General features: G+C 50.4%; 1 protein-coding gene across 3 annotated transcripts; it reads right to left on the minus strand.

Moving 5' to 3' along the window:
- Positions 1 to 132: 132 nt before the first annotated feature.
- Rgl3 (ral guanine nucleotide dissociation stimulator like 3) lies at positions 133 to 21,209 on the minus strand. Of its 3 annotated transcripts, XR_005284750.1 has the most exons (20): positions 21,157 to 21,209; positions 20,610 to 20,738; positions 19,873 to 20,096; positions 19,677 to 19,730; positions 19,309 to 19,523; positions 14,329 to 14,468; positions 14,022 to 14,237; positions 13,298 to 13,401; positions 13,104 to 13,188; positions 10,012 to 10,068; positions 9,820 to 9,906; positions 9,602 to 9,634; positions 9,396 to 9,517; positions 7,999 to 8,094; positions 7,815 to 7,883; positions 7,632 to 7,728; positions 6,291 to 6,431; positions 5,488 to 5,602; positions 4,812 to 5,001; positions 133 to 218 (listed from the first exon to the last, which is right to left on the minus strand). XR_005284750.1 is itself a non-coding variant. In XM_038323915.1 (19 exons), exons 1-19 carry the CDS (start codon positions 21,187 to 21,189, stop codon positions 4,883 to 4,885), a joined length of 2,118 nt encoding a protein of 705 aa, XP_038179843.1. In that variant the 5' UTR covers positions 21,190 to 21,209; the 3' UTR covers positions 2,393 to 4,882. The 3 variants fall into 3 exon arrangements, 2 of the variants coding, with proteins under 2 accessions (XP_038179843.1, XP_038179842.1); XM_038323915.1 differs by lacking the exon at positions 133 to 218 and having other exon boundaries at positions 2,393 to 5,001; positions 20,628 to 20,738; XM_038323914.1 differs by lacking the exon at positions 133 to 218 and having other exon boundaries at positions 2,393 to 5,001.
- Between the last annotated feature and the right edge of the window lie 150 nt (positions 21,210 to 21,359).

Here is a 21,359-nt window from a genome sequence, read left to right on the forward strand (position 1 = left end):
GTTACGGACAGGTGACTTACCTTCTTCACGTCTAGTCCGGGCGTCTGTAAATCTACCCTGCTGCGCAGGCCAGCAGGACACAGATGGAAGCTGTGTTGTTGCACTAGGCGGTATCTCGTCCTCAGTCCGGTAAGTAAAAACCCTAAAGTCGACTACCAACTGGACGTGTGAGCGGGACCAGGCCGTGCAGTCTGACGAACAACATGTTATGGTGTTTTCTGTTTGTGGATTACACAGATTTGGGAATATATTATGATTTTAAAAATCGTAAACATTTATTTATTGTGTGCGTGTGTGCATGCCCCAATGCTCTATGGAGGGCACAGGACAACTTTGGGAGTCAGCCCTCTCCTACCATGTGGTTCCCAGCATTGGGGCTTAGGTCTCACCAGCCCGGACTTTTTTTTTTTTTTTTTTTTTGAAACAGGGTCTTATTGTATCCCAAGCTGACTTCAAATTCACTGTATGAATCACTAAGGATGATCTTGAACTTCTGTCCTGCCTCCACTTCCTCCGTGTTGGGATGGCAGGCATGCACTACCATCTCTGGTCTCTGTGGTGCTGGAACGGAACCAATAGCCTCAGACATGCTGGACGAGTGCTCTACAGTGAGCTACAGCTCCAGTATTGCTCTGTTGTTTTTTGTTTGTTTAGTGACAGGGTGTCACTAAATAGCCCAGACTGTTCTGGAATTGTGGCAATCCTCCTGTTTCAGTTCCTGAATGCTGGGATCACAGGCCTGTGCCACCACACCTAGCTTCCTTTACTTAAAACAAACAAAAAAAAAAGTTGAATGAGGTGTAGCTCATGGTACAGCACTTGCCTAGCAGTGGAAAGCCTCGGGTTTATCCCCAGCACCACCAAGATGGACAGAAAGGTAGGTAAATTCATACGTATGTACACGATAGATACATGTATGGATATACACACACAAAGATATATGTATGGAGATGTACATACACATATGAATAGATACATACATGGATAGATTGGTAGAGAGATAAATATGAACATACATACATACATACATACATACTGCTCTTGCAGAGGACCTGGTTTGGATTCCCAGCACCCACATGGTGCCCCACAACTGTCTGTATTTCCAGTTCCAGGGGATCCAACCCCCTCTTCTGGTCTCTATGAGCACTGTACACATATGTATATGCAGCCAAAATGATCAAACACATAAAACAACAAAAGGCGGATATCAGTGGGATTCTCTTCCTCAAGAAATAGGCTTTGTTCGGAGAAAGCTTGGTTATGTATCAAAGGCTCAAACTCAGAGGGGTCTTCCTGCTTCTGCTCCTCTCCCCCAAGCCCATGCTGTGATTACAGGCATGTGCACCATGCCTGGCCTAGAAATCTGTATGGGGCAGGGGGAACACTCTCAAGCTAGTTCAAAATGAGAAAATGAGATGATGCCACACATACAAATTTTTTTTTCCGAGACAGGGTTTCTCTGTAGCTTTGGAGCCTGTCCTGGAACTAGCTCTTGTAGACCAGGCTGGTCTCGAACTCACAGAGATCCGCCTGCCTCTGCCTCCCGAGTGCTGGGATTAAAGGTGTGCACCACCACCACCACCCCCCGCCTAAATGGTCTTTTTTTAAAAAAGATTTATTTATTATTTATACATTATCTTGCTTGCATGTATGCCTACATGCCAGAAGAGGGCACCAGATCTCATTATAGATGGTTGTTAGCCACTTTGTGGTTGCCGGGAATTGAACTCAGGACCTTTGGAAGAACAGCTAGTGCTCTTAACCTCTGAGCCATCTCTCCAGTCTGAGACAAATGGTCTTAAGGAGATTTTTGACTAAAACAAACAACAACAAAACCAAACAAACAGAAAACAGTAGCTAAGGAGATGGCTTGGTAGGTAAAGTTCGATCCCCAGTACCCATGTAAAAGGCAGGATGAGGAGTTTCTGCATGAATCTCACTGCAGCAAGATGTGGATGGATCCCTGCAGCTCACTGGCCAGCCAGTTTAGCTGAACAGGTGAGCACCAGGTTCAGTGAGAGATCCTGTCACAAAAAATAGGATGGAGCATATACAACTAAGATGTTTTAAGTCTCCCTCTGGCCTGTGTAAGTGCTTGCCTGTGAACACATGTATACAGCACACACTCGATCATAATAATTATAGAAACAAACAACTAAGTGAGACACCCAAGGATCTTCTTTTTTGTTGTTTGTTTGTCTTTGTTTGGTTTGGTTTTAGAGACAGGATCTCTCTATGTAACAGTCCTGGCTGTTCTGGAACCCTCTCTGTAGATCAGGCTGGTCTCAAGCTCAGAAATTCACCTGCCCTGCCTTAGTGCTGGGATTAAAGGAGTGCTCCACCAACCTCTAGCATAAAAATGTTCTTTTGGCTACTATGACAAAACCAAGGATAGCAGAAGGAGATAGCAATTTATTTCTGGCATTATTCTCCAAGTGACAGCAATCCACACAACAGCTGTCTGACTCCAGGGGCCCAGGTGCCTTCCCACTTGTTGCTCAGTTACTCAGAGGATGTGACTACTCAACCAGACCAGTTATCTCATGTCTTCATTCTAACCAGCAGAAAGCAGGAAATGTGGAAGGGGAAGACTCACCCCTCCCATTTAAGAGTAGCCTTTGGAATTGGCCAACTTCCCTTCATTGTATCTCTCATTGGCCAAGAATTAATCACGTGACCATATTTGCTACAGGAGTCAGACAAAGCAGCCATTGTTGTAGATCAGTGGCAGAGCAATTGCCCACCACGTACAAGGCCTGGGGTTTGAGCCCTAACACAGGAAAAGTGTTCATGTTGCTTTGACAAAGGGTCTCTTACGTAACTTGGGTTGCCCTTAAGCCTATCTTCCTTCACCTTTGGCTTTCTGTGTGCTAGAGCGGCAAGCACATCTGTGGCTTTTACTTTGAGTGGCTGAAGACCAGTGGCTTTAGTTCCATATGAGGTGAGTGAATTTGAGGGAGAACAGACAATCTTATTCTCAGAGCAAATCAGAGTCACCTCCATGTGAGTGCCAAGTGCTGAGGGAGTGGTGAGCCTCCTTGAGAGTGCTGGGAATAGAAGCCATCCTTAGTAAGAAGTGCTCTTAACCACTGAGCGATTTCTCCAGCCCCGAACTGGACTTTTCTTTCTCTTTTCTTGCGCATTGTTTTTTCAAGGCAGTGTTTCTTTGTGTATCCTGGCTGTCCTGGAAATTCCTCTGTAGACTAAGCTGACCTGATCTCGAACTCAGAGATCCTCCTGCCTCTGCCTCCTGAATGATATCACTACTGCCTCACCCTTATTGGACTTTTCAATACAGGAGATATCAATTTCTTTTTTGCAAGTGCCTATTTCACTAGGATTTATGGGTGTATATTATGCGTGTGTGTCCTCACTGATGCACACTCCCATGGAGGCCAGAGGTTGGTATCAGATATCTATCATTCTCTACCTTACTTTAAAAATATTTACTTATTACTCTTTTGTGTGTATATAAGATGTGTGCTGGCAGCTGGGCGGTGGTGGTGCACGCCTTTCATCCCAGCACTCACGAGGCAGAGGCAGGTGGATCTCAGTGAGTTTGAGGTCAGCCTGGTCTACAGAGTGAGTTCTAGGACAGCCAGGGCTGTTACACACAGAAACCCTGTTTTGGAATGTGTGCTGGGAACACATGGGTTGGTGCACACACAGGTCAGAAGATCCCTTTGTGGAGTCCGTTCTCTCCTTCCATCTTTTCACAGATCCTGGGATTGAACTCAGGTCGCTGGGCTTGCCTCACAAGCGCCTTTACACACGGAGTCATCTTGATTACCCTCAACATCATTGAGGCAGGGTCTCACATGAATGATGGCTAGTGAACCCCGGGGACCTGCCTTTCTCCACTCCTAGACTGGGATCACAGACATACCCCACCATGCCCTGCTGTTTATGTGGGTGCTGGAGATCTGAACTGAGGTTTCCTCACAAAGGCATTGTACAGACCCCTTGAAAATGGAAGAACTTGGTGAGACCTAGAGCCCCTTCCTGTTGAGGTCTAGTTTACAGCAGAAGCTCGGAAGCCAACATGCTGCTGCTGTTTTGAGGTTACCTCTGAGCTCACTTCATCTACACTGTCTCTCTTTGCTCATTTGAGACGGAATGATGTCACAGGCTGGTCTGGAACTCCCACTACAGCTGAAAATGACCTTGGACTCGAGATCCTCCTCCCTCCGCAGTGCTGGGGTGACGGCGGTTCACGGCCACGCCCAGTTTCTCGCTGCCTGTATTTGCAAGTGCTGACAAACCCCTGCCCTCCTCCCACATCTCCACTCACGTGGTGGAGAGGCAGGGTCGCACCTTCTGAAAGCGAGGGGGAGAAAACCCTGAACTCTCGAGAGGATTTTTTTCAACCTTTTCTTAGTTTTGTTTTTTAAAATGAAGTTTCATGATGTAGCCCAGGTTTGCCTTCAGTTCACTATGTGCCAAGGGTGACAAACTGATTCTCCTTCCTAATTGCACCGCCTGAGCACTGGGATTATGTGCACGTGGCAACATGCTGGATATACTCAGTGCTGGATCTCAAAATCCTGCCTGCCACGTGTCAGGACCCAACTTAACTACACCCCATGGGACTTTTATTTTGGGGAGTGCTGAAAACATCCAGGGTCTAGGACATGCTGGGCAAATGCCCTGCCACTAAGCTAAGCTCCCAGCTCTTAAAGCTCTTGATTTTTCTGAGTTCTACACTTTTCTCACACATCCATGTTTTTAGAATAATGGCCAAGTGCCCAGGAAGTCAGAGAGATGGTGTCTGAGGGTTAATGCTGGGGAGTCCCCAGGATATGGACCCCTACTTTGATGGTGGTAGAAGCCAGGTACCAAGCTGTCCGTGGTGCCTGTGCCCAAGAGTGAGGGGAGTGCTGCTTCAGGTTGGGGAGGCTGAAGGTGTATGCCGTGTCCTCTCTTTCCGACGCAGCAAGAAGTCGCCAGGGGCAGTTGGGCTCATTGCATAGAAGACGTTGGCACTGTCCGGAATCAGGAGCTCTGCATGGAAATGGGGACCACGATGGGTGGCCTGCAAAGTCTGGGTGCTCCTTGGGCAACTTTCTATCATCCCAATGGCTTCTCCCACAGCCCAACCTCTCCCCAACCCCTTCCCAGCCAAGCTGGGTCTACGGTGACAATGAACTCAGATGACTGCCACCACTCTTCCTCTTCAGCCGGTTAAGCTAAGGGCATTCACATTCAATGCTTGAACAACCTGTGATTGTGGGTGCTGGTGGTGGTGGTTGGAACTGGGATGTTCCTCATGGTCTGGGGTATTTGAATACTTGGTCCACATTTGGTAGCATTGCGTGGAGTGATCAGCAGCCTGGAGCTTCTCCGTGCTCACCCCGCCATAACGGACTGTAGCTCTCCAACTGTGAGCCAAGATAAACCCTTCCTCTCTTGAGCTGCTGTCTGGGGGTTTGTCACAGCAGTGACAGCTCTGGTCCCAAGTCCAGCTCAATGCAAGATGTCCCTGCTTACCTCTGTCTCCAGGTAGGACCTGGAAGAGCTGGTAGTCACGGGCCCAGGGCTGAGGCACATTGTGCTTCTCCAGGGCTCTTTGCACCACGCTGGGGGCTTTGTCCTGACAAGTGAGCTGGAAAAGAAAGACAGGAAAAGACCAGTGAGGTGGCTCAGCAGGTGAAAAGACTCCAAGAGCCAGCCTGAGCTCAGTCCCTGACACGTGAAGAGCCAGCCTGAGCTCAGTCCCTGACACGTGAAGAGCCAGCCTGAGCTCAGTCCCTGACACGTGAAGAGCCAGCCTTAGCTCAGTCCCTGACACGTGAAGAGCCAGCCTGAGCTCAGTCCCTGGCACCTGCATGGTGAAGACTGCTCCAAGAGACAGCCTGAGCTCAGTCCCTGGCACCTGCATGGTGAAGACTGCTCCAAGAGACAGCCTGAGCTCAGTCCCTTACACCTGCATGGTAAAGACTACTCCAAGAGACAGCCTGAGCTCAGTCCCTGGCACTTGCATGGTAAAGACTACTCCAAGAGACAGCCTGAGCTCAGTCCCTGACACCTGCATGGTGGAAGGAAAGAACCAATTCCTGCAAGTTGTCATCTGACCTACTCTCTCTCTCTCTCTCTCTCTCTATATATATATATATATATATATGTGTGTGTGTGTGTGTGTGTGTGTGTGTGTGTGTGTGTACACACTATATATACATACATATTATATATATATATACATATATGTAATTAAAACTTTTAGAAGAGGGGCAGGTGGTAAGGGGACAGGGTCCCAGAACTAAGGACAAAGCTGTCCCCTCCTTGTCCCTTACCAAGATGCTCCGATACAAGTTCCCATGGTTATTGTCGATGCTGACTCGAATGACACGGGCCTCTGAGGTCTGCAGCCCAAGGAGAGGAATTCGAGGGTTGCTCAGGGTCAAGGATGTGGAGGAGTCTGTGTTCAGAGGCGGCTGTAGGCAGTGTGGGGTTGGAGAGGTTGTGGTCTTGCTCATCTGTGTGATGAAGACCACGGGGCTCTTTCCCCACTATAGTCACTCAGCTGATGAACACACATGACTCCCCCAGAGTCCTCACACTCCTTTCCTCCTACATGAGAGACTGGGGACCACACAGTTAGGGCACACACACAAGACTGAGCATATGTCATCCCCTCACACACAGACTCCAGTTCCCTGTTATAGAAACAGATGGACATATGACCCATAGACACACAAAGCCAAGTTCACAGCAGGCTCCAGAGCAGACAGCACATAGTGTACAGTGTACAGTTGGAAAGCCACAACACACCATCAGTGAGCAACCTCAAGCATAGTCCTATGGATATTTGGGGCATTTCCCTGTCGTGTATGCAGACTTCTAGACTTGTATATCCTTGTAGAAGTGAGTGGCGGCTAGAGCAGAGCTGGTTGCACAGAACTATTATCTCAGCTGCTGGAAAGTCTGAGGTATGAGGACCGTAAGTTCAAGGCTAGCTTCGGCAACCTAGTGAGACCCTGTCTCAAGACAAAACGTAATAAAAGTGTTGGGAGCACAGCAATTCGTCACAGACTTAGAGTCTGCCACTGAGGAGCTGGGATACGGCTCAGCGGTTGAGCCCCTGTCTAGAAAGAATCTCCCGTAAGGGACTGGGAACACGGCTCAGTAGTGGAGCACTTGAAAGGTTTTATGTCCAATCCCAGTACTTTGTGTTTTGTTTTGGTTTTTGATTTGTTTTTGTCATTGTTGTTGAGACATGATATCATGGAACCCAGGCTCATTATGTAGCCAAGGACGGCTTTGAACTTCTGGTCCTCTTGCCTCCATCTCCCAAGTGCTGGGATTACAGGCCTGCACCACCACACTTGGCTGGAGTATTGTTTATTAGGGAAAAAAAAGTATGGGGATTATACCTGGTGTGGCTTACAGATAGGTGGAAATCCAATCAGACAGGAGGAGCCAGATGGTCACGACTCATATGGCCATGGAGGTGCAGTCTCCCAGAAAAAGCAGCAGAGAGCAGCCAGTCTCTGCGATACATACCTGCAGTGCTGCGTGCGCACGCGCACACACACACACATACACACACACCAGATTCACACACACACATGTGCACACACAGATACTGAACCCTGTGCCCTTGTCCTCAACACAACCACAGGTTATCATGGTACCTTGCTGCTGGAGCTCTGGGGTCCTGGGGAGGCTGGAGGACTACCAGGAGGAGGTTCTTGGTTTCTGGGGCTGGATGGAGGAGACCCTGGAGACACACTGGTGAAAACACAGAACTCAAGGTAGGAGGGCTGGCCGGACTTTTGGTCCTGATGTTGCCAGTCCCTTTTGGCCTGCCTACTCACCTGGAGGCTGGTGAGGATAGGTCCCCAGGACTCTCACTAGGGGAAGAGTTCTTCTCCCGGGACAGCTTCCTAGGGTGAGGAGAAGGGATGGTTTAGCTCTGAAACTGGGCACCCCTGCCCAACGCCCCCCCCCACCTCCTGTCTCTACCCCCACGGCTTCCACGGCAAACGTCCTGACACTCACGCACTGAGACGCTTTGTGAGGCTGATTCGCCGCCGGATACGTGGGGAGCTGGGACAGGAGGCAGCTGGTGGCTCAATGACACGGGAGACCCGATAGCTGGAGAGGTCCAGCATGCGAGGGAACAGGAAGCAGAGGAAGGATCGAGAGGTAAGAGTTACTGTGAGTTGTCAATCAAGTACAGAGTGGGGAGAGAAGAGGGGTGAGGTGTCAGGTTAGGATAGAAACAGGATTCACTGGGGTACCAGGGTGCATTATAGATGCAGTGAACTGTTTGCTTAGTGGGGTGCACAGCACTTACAGGGTGAGATTAGCTAGGGGTGTGGCTCACACATAGAGTGCTTGCAGAGAATCCCTTAGTGAGAGGTTGGGGCCATGGCTTAGGGGTAGAGCCCCTGCCTAGAGCCCCCACTGAGGGGCTGAGGCCATGGTTGAGGGGTACAGCCCCTGCCTAGAGTCCCCAATGAGGGGCTGGGACCATGGCTGAGGGGTAGAGCCCCTGCCTAGAGTTCTCAGTGAGGGGCTGGGGCCGTGGTTGAGGGGTACAGCCCCTGCCTAGAGTCCCAATGAGGGGCTGGGACCATGGCTGAGGGGTAGAGCCCCTGCCTAGAGTCCCCAGTGAGGGGCTGGGACCATGGCTTAGGGGTAGAGCCCCTGCCTAGAGTCCCCAGTGAGGGGCTGGGGCCATGGTTGAGGGGTACAGCCCCTGCCTAGAGTCCCCAGTGAGGGGCTGGGACCATGGCTGAGGGGTAGAGCCCCTGCCTAGAGTCCCCAGTGAGGGGCTGGGGCCATGGTTGAGGGGTACAGCCCCTGCCTAGAGTTCTCAGTGAGGGGCTGGGGCCGTGGTTGAGGGGTACAGCCCCTGCCTAGAGTCCCCAGTGAAGGGCTGAGGCCGTGGTTGAGGGGTAGAGCACACACTTAGCGTGTATGAGGGATTAACACAGCAAACGCAAAACAAAACAGAAACCACAGGGTGAAGTGAAGAGTCAATTGGGCCAACGTTAAATAAAGTTCAGGGTCAGATAATTTAGGGGATCAACAGTGCATGGCATGCATTGAACGGAATGAAAGGAAGCAATAGGGCTACTTGAGTTGGGTGGCCAGATGGACACTAAAGCCAGCGTCACTGAGGAGCTGATGATCAGGGCCACAGATTTGGATGACAGGATCAGAAGTCACGGGAAGACAGGTGGGGCATTCAAGTTGATTGACTAGCTGGACATAAAGGGTTGAAATCAGAGTATAGGATGGGCTCAAATTTTGAGTTGGAGGTGGGTAGTGACCTTCAGACGGAGAGAATAAAGGGTACAGGGTGGGGCTGTCCTCAGGATGGTCTGGGAAGCTTCTGGAAGGGGAGGAAAGGTGGATTGTATGTGAACTAGACTTGGTGGGTTGGTTACCTCTGTTCCTCACTGAGCTGGCGCTGGGCTCGAAGGGCAGCCAGGATTGGTGGGTGGGGGCTCAGGCTGTAGAGTTGGCAGCGATGCTGTAGCTGCTGGATTCGGGCCAGGATCTCCCATTCCTGAGGGGGTGTCTACTGAGACCCTGCCCCACCCTGCTTCCCCACCTTGGGGCATCCCACCCACCCAAGTACCCACCTACTCACCTTCCTCCTCTTCTCAAAGTTGATGAGATTTCCCTGAGGGAGCAAAACTGGCCTGAGCTACAGCATCCGGGGTCAAGGGTCGAAAGTCAAGATCAAAAGCTAGGATGGTGTGAGCCACCATGGTATGTGAATTGGGGAGATGGGTACAAGGCAGGATCAAAGGTGATGCATTGGGGGTAATAGAGCAGGGGTCAGGAGTCAAAGGTAAGGGGTCAAACCTTCAACATATCCGGTAAGGCTGTGTCCAGCATAATCAAGTCTGTGAGAAAGGTGCCAAGGTAGGGAACAGGACCTGGGGACAGTTTCTGTAACCCCAAAACTTCAGTTACTCGGTGGCATCACTGACCCCAGGTCCCTCTCCGAGAGTCCTTTTTGCCACCCCCATCTCCATCTTGAACCCTATCACTTACTGACGGCAGACTTCCTGGGAGGCAGTCATCATCATGGGGTCCCTCAGTGGTCCCCTCCTGGGAAGGAAAAGACTAAAGGAATCTGAGGCTCACTTTGACACTTCGCACAGAGACCACTCTGAGACTGGCACATATACCCACACTGCCTTAACAGACCACTAGCTGGGGGGTGGCTCAGCAGGGAAAGGACCCACCCGGTCAGCCCTGGGCTGACTTTTGTGGCTTGGGGCTGTAGTTCAGTTGCAACTGCCGGGTTCCACCCCAAGTGGTACACAGACTGACTGTGGCAGCCTTCTCCTGTCAGCCCAGCACTCAAGATAGAGGCAGGAAGATCAGGTGCTCAGGGCATCCTTATCCTACAGGAGACCCTGTCTAAAGACAAAAGAACATCACAAATGAATTGTTAGTGCCACACAGGGTGTAGAGTACCCTGGGGACAGAGAGAGCATGAACCCAGGGAGTTCTGGAGCAAGTTCTGTGCCCCCAGAGTGGATGGCAAGAAAATGTTTGTTCCCGGATTACTTAGAACAGGCTGACTGGGGAACCTCTGGAAGGACCCTGGGCTCACTTCTGGGCATTATTCAGACAGACAGCAAAGTCTGTTCTGTCCTCCTTTGGGCTGGTGTCTCCTACAGGAACAAGTATATGTTTGGTTCTCGGAGGGTCAGGACAATGCCTGGCACACAGTAGCTTTGATTTTTGTCTCTTGAGTCCTCCTCGTTTGAGATACACCTTCACTGGGAAGGTTTTTAAATTTTGTTTGGCTGTCTGTTTTGTGTGTATATGAGTATGGGTATGTGTAGATGTGTGTGCAGTGCCTCAGAAGGCCAGAGGAGGGCATCACATCCCTTGGAGCTGAATAGGAAGTGATTGTGAGCCGTGTGGATGAAAACCTGGAACCAAACTCAGATCCTCTCAAAGAGTGCAAGTGCTCTTGACCAGTGCTGGTTCCCCTGATGTTTGTTGTTTGTTTTGAGATAAGGTCTCACTGTAGCCCAGGCTGGCTACAAACTTGAGATCTTCCTGTCTCAAGTTCTGTGCTTACAGGGGTGTGCTACCTGCCTTGACTATACATTAACAAGGTATTTTTCTTTTCCTTTCCTTTCTCTTCTTTCATTTCACTTTTTGCTTTGCTTTAGTTTTGGTTGTTGGAGACAGGGTCTTCTGCAGCCCAGGCTGGCATAGAGTGACCTTGGACTCCTGCTCTTTCTGCCACTGCCTCCTGAGTACTGGGGTGACAGGTGCGTACACCCTCACCCACTTTATACAGTGCTAGAGATGGAACCCAGGGTTTCATCGTGTTATGCAAGCCTCTACCAACCGAATCCAGCTCCAGCCCCTCACGGTATTAACTGAAAATTTACTGTGTTGTCATGTACAGCTTTGGGTCATAATTAGCCAGGGGTGACCAAATGAGACAAAATGGCCGGGACAGCCAAGATAACTCATAAAAAGGAAGGCAGAAACAAGGGCCATCAGGTGGGTAAGGGCCATGAGGTGGGGAGGGGAGTGTGGAGATGGGGAGGGGAGTGTGGAGGTGGTGGGGAGGTGCTTTTGAAGGTGGAGGTCTTTAGAAGAGACCTGAAGGAGGGGAGTGGGCACAGCACACACCTATCTTGAGGGGTATCGGATGTTTCAGACCCAGGAATCAGGCTCCATGCTCATCTATATGGAATTCACACTGAGGGTGAGCACTCAATTCTAATCAGAGCTTTACTCTTGCTGGCCCTCATTTGAAAAACCCCTAGCAAGGTAAATTCCCAGAACATGGTTCCTCCTCCCTAGGCCCCTTAGGAAAGCGTTTCCTTTTACTTTCTTGCATTTTGCTGAATGAATAAATAAGGCTGATGTTGCCGGTGAGTGAGAGAGAAAGTAAGCTGGAGATAGAAGCTGGAGTCGGCTTTGCTGCAGATCCCTGAAGGAAGGATGTTTTGAGGATACGATGCTTCCCTGAGAATGGCTCTAAGTCCCCTTAGCCCTGGCTGCCCTGGAACTCACTCTGTAGACCAGGCTGCCTCAGTCTCCCAAGTACTGAGACTGAAGTGTGTGTCACCAGGCCCTGCTTTTTTAAAAATTTGTTTACTTTTTGTTTTGTTTTGAGGCAAGGTGTTTTGGAGTTCAGGATAGCCTTGGACTCACTTTGTAGCTGAAACTGTCCTTGAACACCCTGTCCTCTCCCTCTCAAGTGCTGGCGTGAGAGGCTAACCCCATGGCTGACTTACATGGGTTCACACGTGTGACTAAGCCACATTCTGAGTCCCTTGTTTTGGTTTGTGTGTGTGTAAATATGTTTGTGAGTGTATGCATGTGTGTGTGAATATGTTTGTGAGTGTATGCATGCATGTTTGTGTGTGTGAATGTTTGTGAGTGTATGCATGTGTGTGTGAATATGTTTGTGAGTGTATGCATGTGTGTGTTGTGTGTGTGTTGTGTGTGTGTGTTAGGCCAGAGGTCAACACCAAGCATCCTGGGACTGGAGAGATGGCTCAGTGGTAAGAGCACTTGTTCTTGAAAATGACCAGGTTTGATTTCCAGCATCCACATTCATAACCATTTATAACTCCAGTTCTAGGAGATCTGATGCCTTCTTTTGATCTCTGTAGACCCTCACGCATGTTCATGGCACATACATATACATATAGGCAAATACTCACAAAGTAAAGTAAAAAAAAAAACCAAATATCAAGTATTTCCTGTATTGATTTCCTCTGTATTCTTTATAACCTGGAGCTTGATGCTTTTGGCTAGATTGTCTATCTAGAGCCCCCGTCCACCTGCCTCTGCCTCCCTCACTGCTGGGATTACAGAGGTCTCCCATTCAGCTTTTGTGTGGCTGCTGGCTTCTGTGCTCAGAGGCTCGTGCCTGTGCAGAAGGCACTTCACAGTCTGAGCTATCTCCCTGTCTTCATACTTTGAGTATTTTTGTTGTTGTTGTTGTTTGCTTTTCGAGACAGGGTTTCTCTCTGTAGTTTTGGAGCCTGCCCTGGAACTTGTTCTGTAGACCAGGCTGGTCTCAAACTCACAGTGTTCCTCCTGCCTCAGCCTTCCAAGCATGAGCCACAGCACTTTCTTGATTTGGGGGTACCCAATACCTGGGAAAGAATTGCTCGGCAGCTGAGATGATTATTCTCATCAGAAAAAATCTGCGACAGTTTCTTGAACGTGGACAGTGGTTCCCTGGGGGGGGGGGCCGCGGGAGGACGGGGGGGGGAGAGCGGCACGATCAGGTCAGCAGAGGGAACAGTCAGCGCCAGGGCGGGGTTACTGCATGGGGCACCCAACTCACCGGCTCACAGATCCCCAGCTGCGCTTGAGCCTGTAGATGGGGTTAGACTGCAGGGCCGACAGGATAGCTCTCAATGAAGAGAAATTGCGAAGTTCCCTGCAGCGCTGGGAGTAAGGGGGCGGCTCTGGTCAGCGCCTACATTCCACTTCCGCCTCTCAGGCGCATCTCCTTCGATAGCTGTGTCGTGCTGCCTTTGTTTTGTTTTTAAAGACAACTTCTGGTTCCAGAGCAAGGCTGACCTTTCTGCCTCCACCTCCCCAATGCTGGGACTACAGACACATGCCACTACACAGGACTTGAGGTTGGGCTTTTCTGATACCAGGTCAGACCCCAGGCCTCACCTGTTGAGTGGCTAAGCAGGTAAACCGACCTGCTCCCTTTCTCCAACGAGCCCCTCCCCTCTCTCAGCTCTTAACCCCTCCTGGCTGAGCCTGGCTCTCCCATCTATCCATCTCTCTAGTCCCTCAGTTCTCACACGTGCCCACAGCCTCTCATCTGCATCCAAGATCCTTTCCCAAGTCCTCCAGGATCATCTTTCCCCTCCCTACTCCTCTAGGCACCCCGTACTCCTGATCTGTCCCCCCCCCCTTTTCCCATTCCCCACTGCAATCCTATTGTTTCAACACATCCACTTCCAGTCTCTAATCCTCAGCTTCAGCAAGCTGGTTTCCAGTCGCACCCTAGGCCGGCTGCTGGCCCGCCCCAGTCCCATCCTGATGCACACCTGGGCGATGAGGATCCACTTTTCGATGCGCTGTGCCCTCTGCGAGGCTGCCAGGCCAGGCGCTGCGAGCACCGAGCCCAGCACGCAGCCCGTAACCGCATTGAACTGGGCCACGGTGGCACGCACCGTGGGAGAAATGCCTGCAGCTCCTGGCCGGTCACGCTGAGACCACATGGAACCCAGACATTCACAGGTACGCACGCGCAAGAAGAGCTCCTGCGTAGGGAAGAAGAGGGTAAGATGGGTGGGTGCTCATCAGTACAGGCCTCCCACGCCCTCCCACCCTGCCGCTAGCTGGGGTTCCCACCACGTCCATAAGGGTCAGCTGCTCAGCCACCTCATCCACGCTGAAGTCCAGGAGCTCGGGGCCTTCAGAACTGGGGCCTTCGTCTTCCTCAAAGTCCTCTGAGAATTCTGATCTGGGAGACTGGGCAGCCCTGGGAGGGCCTGGGGAATAGATACAATGTTTAAAACTCACATTTGGGCTGAGAGGATGGCTCCGCAGTTAGGAGCACTTTCTGCTCCTCCAAGGGTCAGAGGTTGGATTCCCAGCACCCACGTGGTAGCTAACAACTCTGTACCTCTATGTACCTCCAGTCTCAGGGGACCTACAGGATCTACAAGATGCATCTGTGGACACCATGCACACGTGATGCACTGACAAACATGCAGGCAAAACACACGCACGCACGCGCACGCGCGCACACACACACACACACACACAGATATACACAAAAGTAAAGGCCGGACGGTGGCACACGCCTTTAATCTCAGCAGGAGTCTAGATTGCCTGTGGGACCTTAGGCAAGAGCCTCTGTGTCTCTGAGTCTCACCTCCTCACCTGTGAACAACACCCTGAGTGTTTTGTTTTTTATTTACATAATTAATTTTATGTGTGTTTTTGGGTCCGCAAGTGCCACAGTTTATGTACGGAGGTCAGAGGACAATGGGAGTTGGTTCTCTCCTTCCATCCTGAAGGTTCCAAGAATCTAACTCAAGGGTCCAGGTCTGGCAGCAAGTGCTTTTACCTGGTGGAGCCATCTCAGCAGCCCACCCTGAGTGGTTTTGTTGTTAGTTTTGTTTTTAGGAGGAGACTTTCTACACCCCAGGATGGCCATCTTCCTGCCACAGCTGGGATCACAAGAATATGCCACCACCACACCTCACTGTGTTCTTCCCTTTTCTTTATTCTGTGACATCCCCCTTTCCTTGCCTCCGATTGATGACATTGGTGGGAGGGCATTTGGCAAGAGGATTGCCATGAGTTTGAAGCCGACCTCAGCTATATAGTTTCATGCTAGCTTGCGCTACAGAGTGAGACTCTGCCTCAAGGTGGGGTGGTAGCAGCATGGCGTTGCTGAGATGGCTTGGTGGTTAAAGGAGATTGCTGTCAAAGCCAAAGACCCGAAACCGATGCCATATAATGGAAGGAGAGTACCAACTCCCAAAAGCTGTCTTCTGACTTACACACACACACACACACACACACACACACACACACACACACGCATGTGCGTACGCACGTGTATACACATACACTGTGACATATGTTCCATACATGAAAATAAATGAATAAATGTTAACAATTAAAAATAAAAACAGAGGCTTGGAGATGGCTCAGAGATTAAGAGCGTATAGTATTTCTCCAGAAGCCTGGAAGTTAGTTAGCAGCTCACAACTGCTTCTAACTCCAGCTCCAAGAAATTCAAAATCTCCGGCCTCCACAGGCACCTGCCCTTGTGTGTCATTCCCCCCCCCACCATATATAATTAAAATTCAATCTTAAAAAGTAAAATAAAATATAGCCTCTAATTCTATCTAAATGTGGTGGTGAGCACCTGTTACCCCAGAGGAGCAAGATTGAAAACCTGAGGTCGGGAGAATCTTCATAGTGGGTTCAGACACATACAGCTATATCCAATAAAACAAAAGAAAAACCCCAGAAAGCCAAGCCCCAAGTTTTTGTGGCTTTGTGGCAGAACAGGGGTGAGGCCCTAGGTCAGTCCCTAGCCACTCACACACAAAGGGTTCCCTCCCGATGGCCCACATGGTGGAGGGAGAGAACTGATGGCCACACTCACTCAGTCCACCACCAGAGAATAAAGAAAATAAATGTAACAAAAGATTTGAAACTTGATGGTGGGAAAGGAAACTTCTCAGTAATATCACCAGTAGGCATAGGCAAGTAGCTGCTTCTCTCAAGAGCTGGAAGTGGCCACTTGAGCTCAGGGTTTGAGGGATTAAAGGATGAGGATTAGGGACACAGAATCAGATGAGCTCAAACACGGATGAGACGATGATTCTGTATAAGCAGAGGACAATTATTTCGTGAGCTAATCCTAATTGTCCTGCTTGTGGGGACAAAGCCAATAGCATCCTTCGCTCCTGCACTCACGGGACATAGGGAAGCCAGGAATCAACCATAAATAGTGTGCAGAAAAACAAGGCAGCCTCAGAGGTGTCGGACGGACGGGACAGGCATTCTCAAGAGAAGTGAAACTTCTTTCTTTTGGTTTGGTTGCCTTTAATCCCAGCACTCAGGAAGCAAAGGCAGGAGGCTCTCTATGAGTTCAAGATCAGCTCAGGCTACATAGCAAGTTCCAGGCCAGCCTGGGCTACAACAGTGAGCTGAGACACTGTCTTCAAAAAACCCAAACAAAACTCAAAACTTCATTTACGTTCATTGAGATGGCTTATTGGCGCATGTGGGCCACTCTCACATGTCAAAAATGCATAAAATGTAAATAAATAATGAACAAATGAATAATAAAACTACACGCATCCATTGTGCCATATGCAAATTTCAGGAGCCTGTTCTCTCCTATTACGTGAGTCTCAGAGACCAAACTCAGACTGTTCAGGACCTGTCTGCAAGCCCTTTAATCTTGTGAGCCCTCTCGCCCGCCCCAGAAGTGACATTCCAAGGAGACCTGAGTGAGATTTGTAATCTTTTCTCCTTCCTCAGCTTCCTTTGTTTCCAGACAGGGTCTCACCATGTAGCCCTGAGTGGCCTGGAGGTCACTGTGTAGCCCAGGCTGGCTTCCAGCGGACCAGTTTTTCTTTAGTGTTTGCTGGTACTTTCCTGCTCACCATAAGATGTCAATTGATGTCTAGCACCCACTCCACCACCCCGGTAGATACCTAAAAGGTTAGATCCCGTGGGAAAACTGCCTTGATTGTACCAGAGCTAGGTTCCAGTTCCCGGCAACATAAATACACGAATAAATAAATAAAGATTAAAAAACAAAAAAGGAAACATCTGGGTGGTGGTGGTGCATGCCTTTTATTCTAGCACTTTGGAGGCAGAGGCAAGCGTATTCTGAGTTCGAGGCCAGCCTGGTCTACAGATTGAGTTCCAGGACAGCCAGGGCTACACAGAGAAACCCTATTTTCATAAACAGAAAAACAAACACCAAAACCAAGAGACAAACACTATTACTAGGCTGGTGGCACACACACGATCCAACACTCCAGGGAAGGAACTGGGGATAAAACTCAGTGGGCAGAGTGCTGCCTCATACTGAGGAGGCCCTGAGTTCAGTCCCTCGCTCTGTGTAAACCACACGTCTGCCCGAGGTCGCTCTCTGCGACTCAGCGCCGTGCTCATATAGCAAGACTCCGTCTCGAAAAGCAAAACAGAACTATGACCACACTGCCTGGAAAATCAGAGATTTTCTTTTGACTTATGCTGGCTGGCACTGCATGCACACGGTGCACTTAATGCAGGAAAAGCACTCAAACGCATAAAGTTATAAACAAACAAATTAAAAACAAAGCAAGAAGACTACAACCGTAACAAAAATAACACCCAGCACTGGGGAGATGGAGGCAGGAATATCAGAAGTTCAAGGTTATCCTTGGCTACATATTAAGGATAGCCTGGGCTACCTGAGATCCTGTCTTGTAAAATAAAACAACACATAATAATAATGTGATTGGTCAGATGGCCCAGCCATTAAAAACACAGAACCCATATAACTGTAAAGGAGTGAAGCACTCTATGGCATGTAGGAACCCAGACACATGTGCCAGACACACAGTAGCAATGAATACAAATTAAGCAAAATACCAAGACACTTAGCCATCCCTTGCTGCGTACTGATTTCTTGGTGTTGGATGTCCTTTCCCAGAAGGTTGGTAAGCCTAGTCCATCATAATATGGCCAAGGCTAGTGGTCTCAACACATGCTAAATGGAAAATTCCATGAGATAATCACTGTTACCATTCCCATTTCGCAAACAGAATCTCAGAGAGGGGGAGAGATCTAATCAAGGTCAGACAATCAGCAATTGGCAGGCCTGGGATTTGAACCCAGGTTGCTGTTCTTGGCTGGGCAAGCATTCAGCCACTAAGTGACATCCCAAATCAGAGAATGGAGAATCTTGGAGTGCAGGAGGATACTAATAAGCAAATGCTAATATCTTTTGATAAAGACTTATGATCAGGGGGCTGGAGAGGTGGCTCAGAGGTTAAGAGCATTGCCTGCTCTTCCAAAGGTCCTGAGTTCAATTCCCAGCAACTATATGATGGCTCACAACCATCTGTAATGGGGTCTGGTGCCCTCTTCTAGCCTGCAGGCATACACACAGACAGAATATTGTATACCAAATAAATAAATAAATAAATACCTTAAAAAATCTAAAAAAAAAGACTTATGATCAGGTGGAGAAAATAAGGCTCATTTAGCTTAAAAGTATTGCCCATGAGGGGGTAATATATTTGTTCATGCAAGTGTGAGGAGTTGAAGTCAGATCTCCAGCATCCACAAACCACAAGGCACAGTAGTGAAAGCCCAGTCCTGGATAGGCAAACACAGGAGAAACTTTGGGGCTCAAGGGCAAGTCAGTTTAGCCAAATGGGTGAGCTCTAGGTTCAATAACAGTAGAGAGCAACAGAGGAAACACCTAGCATTGCCTTCTGATCTCCACATTCGTGTGCACATACGTGCACGCGCACCATGTTCACAAACACATACATGCACCACACACACACTAAGGAAGGAAGGAAGAAAGGAAAGGAAGCGTTTTCCAGGGCTGGAGATGTGGCTCAGACCTACAGTGCTTGCCTAGTACACAAAAAGGGTGAGTTTATTTCCAAGCACTAAAATAAGTTTTAAAAAATGTGTTCTATTTCCTAATGCTGCAACACTTTAATAAAGTTCCTTATGTGGTGAACCTCAACAATAAAATTGTTCTTGTTATTTTTTTAAAAAAAAAATGTGTTCAAGGTCTGTCATTTTGAGAGGGGTAGCACAATCTCAGAATCACCAGCACTAAATGTCCCTTACCAGCCCAAGCCAGTCGCTGCTCCTCCTCTGCCTGTTCTCCCTTAGCCTCCTCCAAGAACTCTTCTAGAAGCTTCTCTGCTTCCCTGGCTTCTGCCCCTCCTGGGGCTGCCCAGCCCAAAAATATTAGGACATTCCCCAGGTTCTGATGGGTAGGGGGATCCCAGAAGTCCTGAGGATGATCTCGCAGCCAAGAACCGAGTACCGAAACCACAGCCCTGAATGGAGAAGGATTTGTGATTCAAAACTGAGACCAAGGACCTAGACTTTCCCAACCTCGCAGCGCAGCCGACAGTCCTGACCTTGAGGTCCCTTCCCCCACGCTCCCTTGGGCCAGGGGTGGGGGTGGGGGCTTTGGGGGTGGAACCAACCTCAGATGCTTGCTGAAGTTCAGATCCTGTGCCTCTGCCCTCTTGCTGTCTACCCTGGGAAGAAAAGCCTCTATCAGATGGTAACGCAGCTATAGAGCTTTTAGGACCTGTGCTCTGGGGTTCTAAATCTGGGGGCGGGGGGGAGCAGAAGGGGTTCTGAAATTGGGGACCCGAGAGTCTCCTGAGAATGACTGACCCAGGAGGTGGTGGCGGCGGCGGCGGGGGCAGCAGAAAGCCCAGAACTCGGGCTGTGGGCACAAAGGCCTGGTGTGTGGCCAGGAAGGCAGGCACGAAGCCAGGATCCTGTTCACGGTCTCCGGACACCAACTCATGCACCAGCCGCTCTAGTCTGGCGGCCCTCAGCGCGCGCACCTTGCTGGTGCGGTACTGGAGGAAGGTGTCAGCAACCGGGGTGGGAGCCTGCGGTGGAGGCGGTGGATGGAATAACATGAGGGGTGTCCCAAGCACCTTGTTTCCAACCACACCCGTCGCTGGCACCTCTTTTGCTTCTGACTGTGTTCATTTCTGAAAATCTGAGACTCCCTAAATAGATGTCCACCCATCGAAACCCACATCAACCCCGTAGGACAGACACCCCACACTCTAAGCAGTGCCTTCTATTCCCTCCTCACCGGGCCACCCTAGGCTTCAGTCAGCCTTGCAAGCTCGCTTCACTGGCCAAGCCTCGGTCCCACCCACCCCCCACCTTGCTGCTCCCCCTTTCAGATTTCCTGCACCGTGCCAGTCATTTTACCTCTGGGGACGCGCTATCATCTGGCCCCACCCCTGAATTTATACCCAGTCACCTGAACGCCCCCAGGTCCTTTCCGCTCACCTGGTCGCCTCTAAGCTCCGCCCTTCCTGCTGGCCCCACTGCTCTTAGCTTTTGCCTCTCCTCTGCAGCCCGGGCTGAGCCCGCCCTCACCTGCTCACCTCCAGCCCCTTCCGCACCTGGTCGTCTCCAGGCCCCTCTGGGGTCGAGCGCTGGCTGCGCTGCCGCCGCAGGGAGACGCTGTACACGGCGCCGTCCTCAGTCTCCTCGCCCCAGTCTTGCAGAGGCGCCTGGATGTGGAGGCGGGCTCAGAGCAGTGACCCCACCTCTGCCCTGGCCTGTAAGTTTGGGCCTCTTTCCCGAGCAGAGTACTCGAGACTCTGGGTGGGATCCCAGGTGGGTCCCTCTGCTCCACAGATACCCTCCTCTTAGGTCTTGAGTGGATGGGGTATCATTTGGGGACACTTCATAGTCCAATGTCACAAAGAATCTTTTTGTCGCTTCCTCCCGAGATAGTCTCAGACCCCGATCCCCACCCCACAAACCAGCCGCGTCGCGGGGTCAGGAAGTGTGAATCCCCAAGTGGGAACTCCAGGGCACATCCATTTGGCAGAAAGGGGTAGAAAACGAGAGGTGGATATCCGGAGTTTCTGAATCTGGGGATACACCAGGGACGTGGGGTCAGAGGATTCCCCAGCTCCCTCTTACCAAGGCCAGCTCTCTGCTCGCTGTCCTTTGCATGGCCCCGATGCCCGTCCTGCTCCCTGGCGCCGCTGAGTGAGGCGGAAGGGCCAGCAGGAGCGGGCAGTGGGGCGGGGCGGCCGCGCGTCCAGTCGCGGGGCGGGGCTGGGCAAGGCGGTCGCGCGGCTCCAGAGGTCCCCAACCGGACCCTGGCACTTAAACCAACACAG

The sequence above is a fragment of the Arvicola amphibius genome, chromosome 3 (genome assembly GCF_903992535.2).
Source record: "Arvicola amphibius chromosome 3, mArvAmp1.2, whole genome shotgun sequence".
Taxonomy (NCBI): domain Eukaryota; kingdom Metazoa; phylum Chordata; class Mammalia; order Rodentia; family Cricetidae; genus Arvicola; species Arvicola amphibius.

Excerpts from the sequence above, each read along its gene's own strand:
- Rgl3 (XM_038323914.1), bottom strand. The coding sequence starts at position 21,189 with ATGCAAAGGACAGCGAGCAGAGAGCTGGCCTTG. Across the intron at positions 14,469-19,308 it reads GCAGCGACTGGCTTGGGCTG|GCCCTCCCAGGGCTGCCCAG; the intron begins GTAAGGGACATT and ends TCTATTCCCCAG. Across the intron at positions 7,729-7,814 it reads CTATCCTCACCAGCCTCCAG|TGTGTCTCCAGGGTCTCCTC; the intron begins GTGAGTAGGCAG and ends TGTTTTCACCAG.